At 40.8% G+C, this 14840-nt stretch overlaps 1 protein-coding gene across 3 annotated transcripts in view; it reads right to left on the bottom strand.

Moving 5' to 3' along the window:
* The window catches only part of LOC124996404 (WD repeat-containing protein 7), a 92663-nt gene that overhangs the window by 59620 nt on the left and 18203 nt on the right, over nt 1-14840 (bottom strand). For all 3 annotated transcript variants that reach the window (XM_047569384.1, XM_047569385.1, XM_047569383.1), the window contains exons 14-18: nt 14554-14749; nt 12843-13057; nt 5091-5324; nt 4693-4986; nt 4302-4498 (exon numbers count right to left, since the gene is read on the bottom strand). In XM_047569384.1, the coding sequence (XP_047425340.1) occupies nt 4302-4498; nt 4693-4986; nt 5091-5324; nt 12843-13057; nt 14554-14749 (1136 nt within the window). The remainder of the gene's footprint in view (nt 1-4301; nt 4499-4692; nt 4987-5090; nt 5325-12842; nt 13058-14553; nt 14750-14840) is intronic.

Here is a 14840-nt window from a genome sequence, read left to right on the forward strand (position 1 = left end):
ACAGCAGCACAGGAGGTCGACTCACAAGAACACAAAAAGAAAAAGAAGTACCTCCTAAAATTGACCATATTAGATCATTGTAAACGTAACAATCACAATTATGGACTGTGTGGATCTGTCAGATCTGTCAGGTCGGCCACGCCTAGGGGGAGCACCTTTCTAAGCAGTGCACACCCACCACATGACGCCTCTGAAGAAGACTGCAGATGACAGTCCTTACACGTCAGGAATTTAAAAATCTTAATACCTATGCCTCTTCTCTTACTAAAAGAAACAAGCACAGCTCTTATTATTTTTTTCTTTTTAAATCAGGAAGCTGACAATACAGAAAAATATAAAAAACAGACTGAATGACCAATCACTATCTCAGTGATGTCCAAACTCAGTCATGATCTGGCTCGCAAAATGAACTTGCAAAGTGTGAAAATTACATAGACGACAGCAATTTTTCAATAATAATAACTGTTAACTGCCCTAATTTGTCCACTGTCTTAGTCAGAGAACTGGACAGAACACAATACGGAGACCCAGGACTTAACAGACAGCAGTGAGACAAAATTGCACTTATTTTTCTGAAGACATTTCATTTATTTAAAAGCTTGAAATACACCTTTCCCCTTTATATTTTTCCATATATGGCCTTCAGTGAAAAGGATTTTGGACAACCCTGCTCTGGAGGGCCGTGGGTATTTTTGGGTAAAAGGCGAGGTTCACCCTGGACATGTCTCCAGTCTATCACACGGCCAACACAGAGACAAACAACCACTCACACTCACAAACACACCTACGGCAAAAGTTAGAATCACCCGTTAACCTAACGAGGATGTGCGTGTAATGTGGGAGGAAAAAGGGAGCATCTGGAGAAAACCCACGCGGGCACAGGAAGACCATGCAAACTCAGAAAGTTTGCATGCGCTGGCCCAAGGGCTGGAACCCAGAACCTTCCTGCATCTTACTCCTTCCTTTTTATGTATTTCTGGTTACACTATAAACACACGCTACAGAAAAAGATCCGTGAGACCCACTCAGAACGACGGAGAAAAAGAACATGTGCACCTGCATGCCCCCCTCCTGCTCCATAGCCTACACACACACACACACCACACACACGCCTACTCTCACTGCCTTTCACTGCAGCACACACAAAGAAGCAGGCACACAAAAGCACACCCAAAGTCTCACTGTCGAGCGCAAATATAATACACAACGAATCCCTGGAAAACTAACTTCAGCTTCATTAACGTTCATTATTGTTAATGTTCATCTTGATACAATGTTCATATAACATACTGTACATTAAAGGAGTTGCTTGCAGAATTTTCCATCGTGAATCCAATACGAACAATGAGAGGGGAAAAAATACTCACAACCCTTATTCGTATTCATGGAAAGCAGGCTGAAGTTCTTAAACCAATAAAGTACGAGGAGACTGAGCAAAAAAGTGTCACCCTTTCAGATTTCAGCATTTTCATGCTCATCATGGATTGTGAGTATGCCACACAAAGCAAACAGTCGAAATATATGTGATAATTTCATACATTTTAGAGATTTAACAAAGTGATTCAAGTTTTATTTGTAGAATTTTGAATTACTTCGAGTCCTCTGCCTTCATGCGAGCCATGTCGGTCTTTATCAGATTAAATGAACTTCAGCATGCAGCACACTGGTGCGGCTCATAGTGTTATCTGAGTGCTGCTCTTTGTGTCTGAACGCTGGAAAATAGGGCATAAGGTTCTTATCTAAATAAAATCAAAAATCCATCCATTTTAGTGAAACTTGATTAAATTCAAATCCACAGAAAACCTTTACATTTCTCTTTCAGGGCTTTCAATGTGTCCTGGGTGTGATTTGACATTCAGAGTTAAAATGGTTTAAAGCTGCAACAAGTCAAACTTTATACATTAAATGTGAAATTGAGGGACACATATTGGAAAGTTAAACTCAAGTCGTGTGGGCTGAAGGGGGGAGATTGTGGGTCTTTAGATGTGTCTTTCTGTTCCATCTTCAATTTATCTGTCAGAGCGACTGCTATTTACAGTATAAGCCCACTTTAACAAGCCCAACTTTTAATAAAGCAAAGCATTTCACATTGAATTAACGTCCAAAACTAAGAACCCGGTTCTTAAAATAAGGAGGAACAGGAGATTGGATGGATTTGTTGAGGACTTGTCCACGATCTTTAAATCTAAAAGTCCAGTTTCTTCTATGTGACAGGCTTTATAGGTCTTTGCCTGTGACCAATGGCCCATCCTCTTGCCTGTGTAATTTCTTATTATTCATTGGAAACGGCAACTTCCCAAATCTAATCCATCTATGTAAAGTTGATTTTATAGACTTATATTCATAAAGGAAGGCAAATTATTCTTGTGATTACTATGTCTATTTCCGTCACGTTCCGTTTTCACAAACCAGTCTCATCCTAGTGACAAATTCAAGCCCTGTGTTGGAGCAGGTGGAGGAACTGATGCTGGTGTTGCTGTGATGAAATACGTTTCCACTAAGACTCATTCCAGCACACAGAGAAGTGCTTCCACTGTCATAAATGTAAGATACGTAGCACGAAACAGCCAAAAACCAAAACACCTTCAAATATTCACAACTGCTGGATTGCAGTATTGAGGTGGAAAAAACTATAGGGAGGAACCTCGTTTGAGTTTTATAAGAAAGTATGAGAAAGAACGCGTTGCTTCTAGGAAAGTTAAATAGTTTCAGAAACTTTCTAGACTATGTGGTTTCTTTGGTTTCTCTTGCATTGCTGCTTTGTGTTTATCATTGAATTGCTGCCACTTTATGTATTTTAGTCTGTAGCCTACTAATTTCACCGTGCAAAAACACCGTGCACAAGTGCATAGTGAGAACGATGCTTCCAAAGCATAGCACTGGTTTTACTGTTGGTTTCTTTAAACACAATAAATATGGCCGCCACCAAGAGGCAATCAACAAAAAGAGAACTAAATACTTGAAAACGACAACACTTATGAAGACTCAATCTTCTTCACATTTGCGTACATGGAATTGAGACCTAACCTTAGGTTGACTTGAGGCTATGTGTGGTTCGATTTGTCTTTACTAACTCGGACCTGGACTTAAATGAAACTTGACTTGAATTTACAACGATGGACTTTTGGAACTGCATGTAGTCACACAGACATAACACTTGTCTCTAAGGACTTCAGATTTGAGAATTTCTTTGGCAATGACTGAATCAGATTTGCTCTAGAAACCTTGAGACTTGACATGGACGTGCCTTCCAAGACACCATAGCAGGACCGAGATTCGACTGGAATTTACTGTAATTGAATTATTTGGACAAGACTCAGGACTCAATGTAAAGCTGTTACACTTGACATTAGGCTTGAATGAGACTTAAATGAGACAGACACTTGGTTTGGACTTGGCATTTTATCATCTCTGACTCTACCTCGCTTGCCTTCCCTACAGGGTTAGCCTTGAAACAGGGTTGACGAAACGATGAAATGTTTTGTAGGTATTACAGCAGCAGGACCTTGACCTCTGTGTTAAATCTTTCACAGCACAATGAGAGCTCAGGCAGACTAAACAATCAGCTTCACACACACACACACACACACACACAAAAGTACAGGTTTGACAAAGGCTGAACTTCAGCAACTGTTGCCGGTTTCTTTGTGTACATGAGGAGTCTCTGATCTGTGCTTTGAATTCACTCTCTGCTCCAGCTTTTTAATGTTGTTTTTCAGCTGGAATCACTGTCCAGAAGTGTGTTCTTCCGCCTCCTGAATCCAGATCTGTTACGTTAAGCTGTGGTCAAATCATTACGAATTTTTTAACTAGATAGTTTTAAAAAATCAAGTTGAAACATCTACAACCTAACCCCAAGTCCAAGAATAGAATTTGCAAAAATGGCTGTTTTTCTGGATTCTGAATTCATCTGGTTGTTTTCATTGTCTATTTAGTTTTCCGTGATCAGTGCATCAGTTGAGAAGTCTGACAATCGGGACCTCACAGGTCTCAGCAATCAGGATAATTCAGAGCTAAACGCCTCCAGCTCATACAGCCTCTAAATGTTCCTCAAGAGTGTTGGTTTGTTTGTATTGTCCACCTATGACAAGACAAACTCTCTTTGTGAGGTAGCTCTGGCTAACAGCAGGCTAACTAGCAAAGGCTACCTATTATCACATTCAGGAAACACACAGCAACGCAATCATCCCATTGGAGATGCTTTTGTACACATCAATATAGTACCCCCAATATTCTTTTTGCTCTGGTTTGGTCTCAGCTAACCAACTTTTGAGAATGATGTGAGGAGAAAATGTTGTTACCTGGCAGGTGCTTTCTTCATGTGCTCTCCAACGAAGGTGGCGTTGGTCATGCCCATCAGGGTGTTGGCCAGGGAGATGACGGACAGAAGGTGCTGAGTTGTGACGGCCCTCGACACTCCGTACGTCCCCTTCCCCACGATGTCTGACAGAGTGAGCTTCCGACCTGTTGCCAGGGACAGCTGACGCAGCAAGGACTCCTAGCAAACAGAGGCCAGCACAGAGGAGGGTTGTATAGAACTGCTTTCGCACTGAGGTATGCTTTAATACACATTGTAACTTGAATTAAGCAGAATACAGAAGCTAATGAGTTATCCCTAGTTTTGTGTTCTATTATGCATTCACTTTGCAATCATGTTCTTAAGTTCACAAATATTTGTCAATGGATGTTTACCTTGAAGGTGGGGAGCATTAGGGACATGTGACCTCCTCTGGAGATCAGGCCGAAGGAGATGGGACAGTGCGGTCTGAGCATGCCCAGTCGCTCCAGACAGATGCCGTCCAGCTGTTCATTGAGGCCCCAGGCGTGCAGGCAGGACATAAAGAGTTTTGCTGTGTCCATGGTCAGGTTGTACTCCAGCAGACTCAGAGACTTGGACTTCTCCTCACGCCTCCTCATCTCCTCTTCTTCCTCCTCGTCTTCATCCAGCAGGTGCTCTTTAATAGTCTCCTTCATGGTCTCCTTTACCTGGTTTTAACAGAAATGATTTAACTAAAAAAAAACTCAAATGAAACATTAAAATCATACTAGATACTTTAAAACTAAAACTACTTTAAAAAATAGTTACAGACCTGTTTGAAGATTTTGTTGGCCAGAAAGGACCCCCCCTTGTCAGCCCCGGCCTGGCTCTTCTGCAGGGTTTCTGGAGACACTAGCGTGGGGTTCGGTCTTTGGGCTTCCTCTGTCAGCAGCTGGATGATCACGGCCTCCACGTCAAAGAACAGCACATGCATGTCGGGGTCCGTCAGGTTGATCTTCATCGCCTGGACCACCAGGGCGTTGTGGGAGTATTTTGGCAAGTTGCCCTAGAAAAGAGAAAATTTGATTTAGAAAAATAGGACGTATAGGCAATAGTGATTGACATTAGTCAGTTAGTTGAAGAACTTCCAAAAAGAGAAACTTCGTGTCCAGAGCACCTGCTCTGCCAGTTACAGTTACAGGAAGAAGACCTAAGATAATGACCACTTCAAGTGGTAAGGATAATGTTACATGACTTGCAAACAAGATTGCTATGCATCTGACTAACTAGCAGTTAGTCAGGACATTTGTACAAGTCAAAGTCAAAAAGACTGACACCAGGAATTTCTCATTTGGCTTTGGCCTTTAGGTCCATGTGTTTCTTCCACATACATTATCTCTTTTTAATGTGTTCACTGGGAGGGGATAAGATGGGAGGGAGAGAAGCCAGGGCTAATATGTTGCCACCATGGCCTGGGATGGGGGGGGGGATTCAGTGACGAAATAAAGAAAGGGGTTTTCCCTCTGCTATTTGAAGGAACTCCAAGAAAATCCAATGTCTAAGTTGTGTTTCAATTTCCCCAATGTCGATATACCTATATTAGTTTGTTATTTTGTGCCATGGTTAAGTTAAAAAGGTGTGAATGTGATTATTCCTGCTGTCAGAATGTTATGGGGTGTTTAGGAATTCATTTTGGGAGTGACTTTGTTGGTTTATTTTTTTTAGCCTCAGGGGTTGGCACTTTGTTTCAGTAGAAGTTAAAGTAAAAGTTTGCATGTGAGAAGGTAATCTGGGAGGCCTACATTTTTCTTGAATGATACACTTAAGGGGGAAATAAAATAAAAATAAAAAGTCAGATTCCTACCAAATCAAAATGTTTGTCATTTTATGCCCACACTACAGACCTGCTACTTTAACATTACAGCACACTGCTAGTGAGAACAACAAAGGATATTTGAATAAAGACTGCTTGAATTTCACAGAGATGCTTAACATCGGTTTGTCCAAATGTTTGTTTCTGCATGTTGGAAAAAGCTGAAGGATTTGAGATTCTTATTGTTTTTTGTTTTTTTTTCTGGCATCAGCAACACTGTTTTGAACCTTTAATACACATTGGATTGAACTGGATGTTGCTGTAAGAATGAGAGAGACAGAGAGGACAATAAGTAGCCGTGGAGACTCCAGACTGACTGAGAGACACAATACACCTGCAGCTGGGAAACACGCGCACACACATTAAGAACACCACAAAACAAAACTAATGTTTTGTGGTGGAGAAACACTGCCATCTAAAGGAAAACAAAAGAATTACACACAGCAACACCATCTGTTTTTCTTGGAGCGTTTTGAGACATATTATGTACACAATGGGGCAAATTGGTCTAGGATCATATCAAAAATGTGTCAGAATTTAATGCATATATGGAAAATAAATAAATAACTCAAAATTCTGACATGTAAACGAAAAAAAAGAAGAAAAAAAAACATTTCTGATTATGCTCTATTTGTAGGTCAGCATTCAGAGGGAAGCAGTGTGCTTTTAACACATTAACCCTCCTATTACTTTCAATTTTACTTTTTATCACTTGGGGTCACGAGACCACAGGAATTAAAGCTCCAGAAAATGATTAAAATTCAAATGTTCAAGTGTCAGGAACTTTAGGTGTGTTTGCTGAGTACCTAAATAGCTCTTTACATAAAACATATCTGTGTCATATTTAGGACTCACTATAAATAGTTTGCTCAATAAATTACTACTAAAGTGGATATTGTTAGAATATTCTATTATTTATTCGCATAAAAAGCGCGGGTGTGTGTTCAGATCTCACGGTGGATCTGAAAACACATTTAAAGCCGGCCAGTTGTGACAGGTTCATTCAAGAAACATTTTAATACCAAGTCTGAACGGAGCAACGGCGTCTTATAGCTCCCTGGAAGTAGGTCTAAAGGTCAATGTCCTGCAGGGCCCTTCTGGCAAACAACACTGGAGTCCAACACCCACACATCTACACACACATGCACAGATCCTAGGTATTTTATTTACGTAAGCCTTTTTCCACAGTGTTACTAAATCACCCATTTTCACATTTTGGAATGCGCCAAAACAAAACCCGGGATACTTGGGATCTCTTGTGAGTTGATAATATCCAAAAAACGTTTTATTTGACAAAAAGAATAAAATCACTTCCCCACTTTGGGACACACTTAAAGCCAAAGCCAGGTACTGTGAAGTGATATACTACACAGTATCGGCTCATGAAATAAATAAACACAGAAGATGCTTTGTGCTTTTTCTCAACCTTCACTGAACTGTAAAAAAAAAAAAAAAAAAGAACTCAACAAATCTTGCAAACACAGAACAATTCTTGTTAAAAACAAAGGGGTTGACATGCTTGACCGGTAATATTTGTTTACAAAAATTGGATATGGTCCTAATGGTATTTCATGGATTAAAACTCGTACACACCTGTAGATAGGAATGGTAAACAATCACGGTACTTCCAGCTGTCAAGGGGACCCGGCAGGGAGGCCAGACCACTGTTATTTGCCTCCGTCATTAAGTCTTTATCCATCACACTCAAAACACTGCCATCGATAAGTGCAATTCATGAAGGGCACTTCCATTACAAGAGACATGCAAAGCTTTTGTAAGGAAAAGTTTTCTCTTCTATTTGAGAAAACTGAAGAAATGGAAACATTTAACCAGTCTTAGACATTTATTGAAATGCACTCATGTATCTGCTTCAGTAAGTCCTTATCTTATCAAGTGCTGCTTTCGTGTATATGGAACAATACCCTACATACTACAGAGGCATAAACTATAGGATAACTTAAGGTCTTTCAAATTCTTGGGTCGCAAATGATTTATTTGCCTCATGGTCTACAGTATAAACAGACCCATTGGTATTATGAGGTCATATCTTGCATTTCAACATCTCTTATAGGCCTTATCATTATATATACTGGGCCAAGGCCATACATAAGATGCAAACACAAGCTGCTTTGGCAAGCTTTGATGACATTATACAAATAATTTGATCCAAGTCCAACTTTCCATCCTTATTTTCAGTCTCAGTTCCTTGAAACGCCTCCAGATCTACTTCCCTGACCACATTTTCTATTTTTCTTTTTTTTTTTTTGAGGTGGAAAGTTGGTTACCTATTATGATCCAGCTAAGACCTGCCGGATCAAACTAATGGTTTGGACGGGTTTTACGGCAACGACATCACACAAGTCATCTGAGCACAGTGGAATTGTTGACACTAATCGGACTATCCAATTGTGTGCAAGGCTATTTTTCCCTCTGTGTAAGTTGAAACATGCACTAAAATAAAATCTAAATGGCTTTTCAGACTAATCTTGATAAGAATATTTAATATTGTGCGCTACAAAGAGTGAACAGCAGTATTTCTTGAGCAAAGCTATGCATAACATCATCCAAAGCAAAACACTGTGTATCCCAGGTGTCAAATGAACCCCTGCGTTTTGGACACACACTGCTCTGGCAAATTACTGTTCTGTAATGTCTTTGAGATTCTATACAGAGTCACTCTGTATTCATTTCCAACCCAGAGCAGCAGCAGCAGAGTCACACACAGATATAACGTTCTACCATAAGAAAAAGACCAGAGTTGTTTTTATGACGTCGCTACTAGACACAAGGAAATCAATAAACCCACCTTAAGCATCTTTGTGGTTCAGTGATCTGATGCAATTCATATACAAACTCTAGTAAGAAGATGTAAAACACTTACACTTAGAGTTAATCCATCTGGGATACTGCTCTACCATATCTAGGTATTCTTAAAAGGATACCTGAAACCTCTCATCAGTCTTTTCAATGTATGTTATTTAATGCTGCTGCTAATTATCTAATAGTTTCAGATCTATTGCTTTTTCTCTTCAAGACAAGAGCGCACCTACAGATTAACAGACAAGCAGGCTCAGCAAAACCACCAGAGGACAAACTTAAAGTCACACATCGACTTCCACAAGCACACAAGCAACAAGCAAGTAAACATCAACTGTAAAAACATACAGGTGAAAGCTTGGAGTTGGCTGGGTGGAATGTTTGGGTTGATAGTCTGACATTTCATGGACATTATCCTTCATTACGCACAGCGGGGGAGATCACACACTGAGACACAGACACTGGGGACAGTGGGTGCTTTTGAGCCATAATTTGAGTAGATATGAGGGAGAAATGAGACAGTGGTGGGAGGCAGAGAAGAGAACAACAGCGATGCATTTCTGATAGAATGGGGAGGAAAGATTGCAGCTGTTATGTGTTGGCCTTTTCAGAAAAGAGTTGTGATTATAGGCAGTTATGGCAGGAAAACCCCAGGAGACACCGACAATAAAAGCAGCGTTCAGAAGAGAGGAGGGAACAACGCAAAGGTTATCTTGTGGATGGAAAGAGAGGAAAATGGACAAACCCCGCGGAGGAAGTAATGGGATGCTGAGGTAATGGCTTTCAAGTGAACCTGTAAAAGTCAAACTGTACCAGCGGCCAAACCAAACGCAGTTCAAATGCTGAATAATTTATAGCGTTTGTTTTCGGTCCTGGGATGCCCATGTGGGTGGGATTTTTACTGTCAGAACACATTAGATCATCCGAGTGTGACAAGTGAACTCTGATCTTCTCAGAGGCCAAGCTCAAAATGACAAATTTAGCACTTAGGTTTATGGGATTCAGACATCAGTTGATAGAGAAACAAATATGTAACAATTATACCATTTAACGTTAAGTGGGTTTTTCCATAGTTTGCACATTTTTGTCAAGGCCGACACAAATCGAGAATAAAAATAACACTGTTAAAACTGCTTTACTACTCCTATTTTTATCTGTATTTATGGATTACTTGCTCCCCTGCTGGCTCTTTTTAAATAAATGATAAAGTATAAGATTAAAAACAGTGTTAAGGGAGAACCATCAGTTAATAGTCCTAAAGTAACATTTCCTGCTTGGACATTTCCACTTCTACATTCTGTCACAATCTATTTATATTTTGGGACTTCCACAAATCGGGCATCACATTATGACCGCCTTCTAATATTGTGTAGGTCTATTTTTGCTCTTCTCTTATTTCAGAGGAAAAATTGAACGAATAATTAACGGAGGAAAAAACACATTTACACCATATTAGACGGTATAATAATGAACCATGACACAGCTCCTCAAAAGTGAGGCCAAAGCAAGCAGAGCTCCCCCTGGTGGTTGGCTGCAGTATAAGTCATAAGCTCCACCTCCTCCATGTTAGTGGGACTGGGACCAAATTAAAATACATAAATAATATAAATCCACTTTTTTCAGGGATGGGTTCTGTAATTTTTGGATAAGTTTTGTTTTAGTTACCCAATGCAAGGAAGTGAGGACACGCTGTCCATATTTATACAGTCTATGATTTACCCAGTTTACAAGTGTTTGTCCAACACACGTGAATTTAAATTTGGGAAACATAAAAAGCCTGTGCAATACCTTATCAATAGATTAATTATAATCGTTGCATTTTATTCATTTTTATTATTATCATCATTATTACCATCATCATTGTTGTCATTATTATTATTATTATCATCATTATTATTATTGTATCATCCAGCTCTTATGTAACTGGTGTGTCTGTAAATGTAAGTGTGGGATAGAGTCAGAAACTGATGAACCTGAGAGGTACTGGCAATGGAGACACCTGTCACCTGTCTCTTTCACCACCACTGTTTGTTTTGTTTTTAACTGTTAGGCTTATACCACTACTTCCACCTGTCCTCTCCACCATAGAGGTCAGTACTTTACTACAACACAGTACCTTTTACTCTTTGCGTGCGCATATGTGCTTTATATGAAGTTTATTATGGCATGACCATTTAGCTCATTCAGAGTAGAAGTTTTTACAGAAAATTCTAAATTTAAGAAAGATGAGATGATGCTTTTGCCCGAGGCCTGTTCTTAATAAGTTAACCTAAAAGGACAAGAATTACAAAGACAAACTATTGATACGAGTATTCCACCATGTTACGGCCTCGGAATAGTTAGAGTTAGTTATTCATTCTAGATAAGGAGGGTTGTAGTTCTCCATTGCTCATCTGGCACAGACAAAAGAAACACTGCGCTTCTTTTTTTTTTTTTTTTATGCCCGTATGACATTTAAGATCATCTTTCCCTGGGAGACACTGGTGGTCAGTGGTCACACGCGCAAACATTCACACACACAGTCCGTACTGTTGACCTTTGGGTCGTCTCCAGCAGAGTTTTAATTGGCCTCTGACTTCAGCCAGCTATTTGATCGGGGTGACTGGTCTGTGTGTGCGGATCGTGTCTGTAAAAGGTATTGTCTGTTGCTGATGAACGAGACAAAGAGCCAAAGAAAGAGAAAGGCATCACATACGGAGCATAAGGAGACTGAACTTCACAGAAATCAGAATTGTTTCAATTCAGATGGAACATTGGACAGACTGAACGATTCTCTCTTTCTGCAGCATTATCTGATGCTTTGCTTTTGTGAAGTTACATTTTTGTTTCCATCAAAAAAGTGTTGGAAGTCACGTTTGTGTAAATAGCAAATTCAAACTCAGTGACTGAGTCGTCCATTAACATTTAAGCTAAGCAGTCCTGTTCCAAATCAAAGGAATTTCAACATGTACAACAATGAGTGAAGGCATCACTACTCCAACAATTAAATGTTTAACACTGATTCTGTCTTCAAAGATAGCTCAGTTTATTTACACATCAAATTTCTATGCAAATGTACAATACTAGCTTACCACTGCACATCAAGGTAACAGCTTGTGACATTGATGAGAGATTTCAGAGGCAAACTGAGTCTATGGCTTCCACAGTCTTATATCCACATGAAACAGCTACTAGAGCACCATCTATTTCTGGATATAACATCTTTACTGTGACAACAGAGCTAGGAAGGCTGCCCCTTCCAAAAAGCCCAGAGCACTCTGATATAAACCTTGTGATATAAACACCTGTAATTTGGGAAATCAGATACCACTACCTTTCCGAGCAGAAACAGACAAATATAATTTCCTCTGAATGGCAAGGGCAGCCCAAAGACCGGGCAGATGCCTTTACGACAAGAATAAAATCACCCGCATTCAGTGTTGAACCGAACCGAGCCGTCACCACCTGAGTCAGGGAGCCCTCCTCTATCTCGACAAAGGCCAACCACACCAGACAGCCTTGTAGTAGAGCAACCACCACCATGATGATAAGGGCAATACATACATGTCTAGAACTGACTAAAAAAAGCCATAAATAAGGGATTAACTGCTGTTAAATATTGTAATTGAGAACATATTCAAAATGTTTCTGTCACAGCTGACCCAGATACTTATATACGTGACATATAGAGTAAGATGTATCATATAAACACACTTAATCAAGGGATATGATTTAATGGGGAATATTGAGTGTTAGAACAGAACTAACGTTGGCATTTACACCTGAGCTCAGCGTGTCAATGTTTGCCACTTTGGCCGGCTAAACATTAGTCACTTACACTGACTAATCCGAAGCTTGAAATGAATATCATCCACCAAACAATGCTTGTATTGTTATTGAAGTGGTCGTTCTTACCTTGTCAGCATTGTCTGCAGCCAGGAGGTTGGTGGCCAGTGTCTGCAACTTGTGCTGGGCCATGTTCTTCAGTGCTGCCAGGCTGCGACGAGTCATCGCCTGCTTCAAGTTCACCGCAGAGTGGCTCAGAGCGTCCACCGTGGCCGGGGCCAGCTCATCGCAGGCGTTCAGGATCTCCACTGCCGTAATGCCCATCACACAGCGGTCCAAGGCTCCTGCAAATACAGACAAGGAAACAAACTTGCCTCATACTAAATACTGCCCAATGTTCCTACATGCCACCATTTAAGACAATTTTGGGTAAACACAGAACCACACTGATTCCTTCTGATTCCTTCCAGAGGATAAACCATCTTCTTTCTTGTGTGAAATGTAAACTTTGCCCGCAATAACTAAAATATCATGCAGCACATGAGCCAGCAATCTACTTTACTTTGTGAAGGTTCACTTCTCAATTACTTAGAGACTTTGTACAGGTTTTTGTACAGTTGGTTAGCTCAGTAGCATGGTTATTTGATAACAGCAGTGACCCGGCGCACAATAAACACATTGCCACAAAGTGTCATGATCACATTCCTGCTTCCCATTACAAGAACCTGTTTCTGTAAAGAAATGGTTCTCCCAGTTTGGTGGCCCAGCCAGAACCTTAGGCATAAACTGGCAATCTGATGGTTTTATCTCAGCCTCCTATCGCTCTCTCTTCATTCCAATCACGCATTTGCTCTCCGCCTCCATCAGGCTTTCTCCTCTTGCCTTTGCACCTTCTATTTATATAAATTTTCCAATCTCTCTCTCTCTCAATCACACCATCTCCCACTCATTTCGTCTTGATGCTCAGCATCATCATATATTGTCTCTTGAATATGATTCAGGTCACAGATAGTCTTCTCTATCTCAGACTGCAACAACTCTCAACCTTAACAGAAGGAGAAGGAGGTTTAGTGAGACATCATTAGCTGCAGACAGAGCTGACATCAGTATTGGCTCTGGTATTGAGTGAGAGGAGAAGTGGCACCATTTTACCTGTGTGTGTTCGAGTGTGTGTGTGTGTGTGTGTGTGTGTGTGTGTGTGTGTGATGAAGGGCCTGTGAGCCATGGCCCTATTACATGTCCAATGCCTCAGTACACACACCTTCCTTAATTTCACACTTAGCTACCCTGCAATCACGCAGCCCTACAGCTCACTCAGGTCGTCAGCACATACACACCGCAGGAGCTAGTCATCACTAGCTTTGTCATCGTTCAAGCTAATTTTACTGCTCTGCTTCGCCATATACAAGTGTTGTCCTAGTAACGACTAAACACAGGCTAGTAGCCACAGAGCGGCCTTTTTAGAGAGTGGAGATTTGCGGCAAAAACAAGGAAATATTCCCTTCTTTTCTGACAGGGAGATGACTTGTTGCATGCCTGTCCATTGAGCAAAGAGCTTGGGTAAAGGCGTGGTTAGCCTAGCTCAACATAAGGACTGAAAGATGGGGAATACACCCAAGCTGGACTTAAGGGTCACCTCTACATTTCACTATTTAAGGCACTTCTGTCCATCATCTATAACCACTTATACTGACAGACAGAGAGTATCCCATTATTATTATCCATTATCATCCATTATCCAGTGGATAAGGGGTTGTGTATGCTCTGAACAGCCCATCAGCCCAGCAAAGGGCACTGTGCATCATTTATTTAATACGCATGCAAGTCAAGAAGATCTCACCTGTATCCATCTGCCACACATAGACCGAGCCATCGGAGCATCCCACCACCAGGTAGTCATCTGCCGGGCGCCACTTGATGACTTGGATGGGAAAAAGGTGTCGTGACGCCAGCATGATGCACTTCCTCTCTCTTAGACTGAGCAGGCCCACAGAATGGTCACTGGCCACCGAGCAAACACAGTGCTGCACCCGAGTCTGCACACAGAACACAACATGTAACAATGGTTAAACACGGAACCGGGATAGCTCAGAGGACGACAAGACAGAACCGAAAGATATGACTGAT

The sequence above is a fragment of the Mugil cephalus genome, chromosome 19, assembly GCF_022458985.1.
Source record: "Mugil cephalus isolate CIBA_MC_2020 chromosome 19, CIBA_Mcephalus_1.1, whole genome shotgun sequence".
NCBI lineage: Eukaryota > Metazoa > Chordata > Actinopteri > Mugiliformes > Mugilidae > Mugil > Mugil cephalus.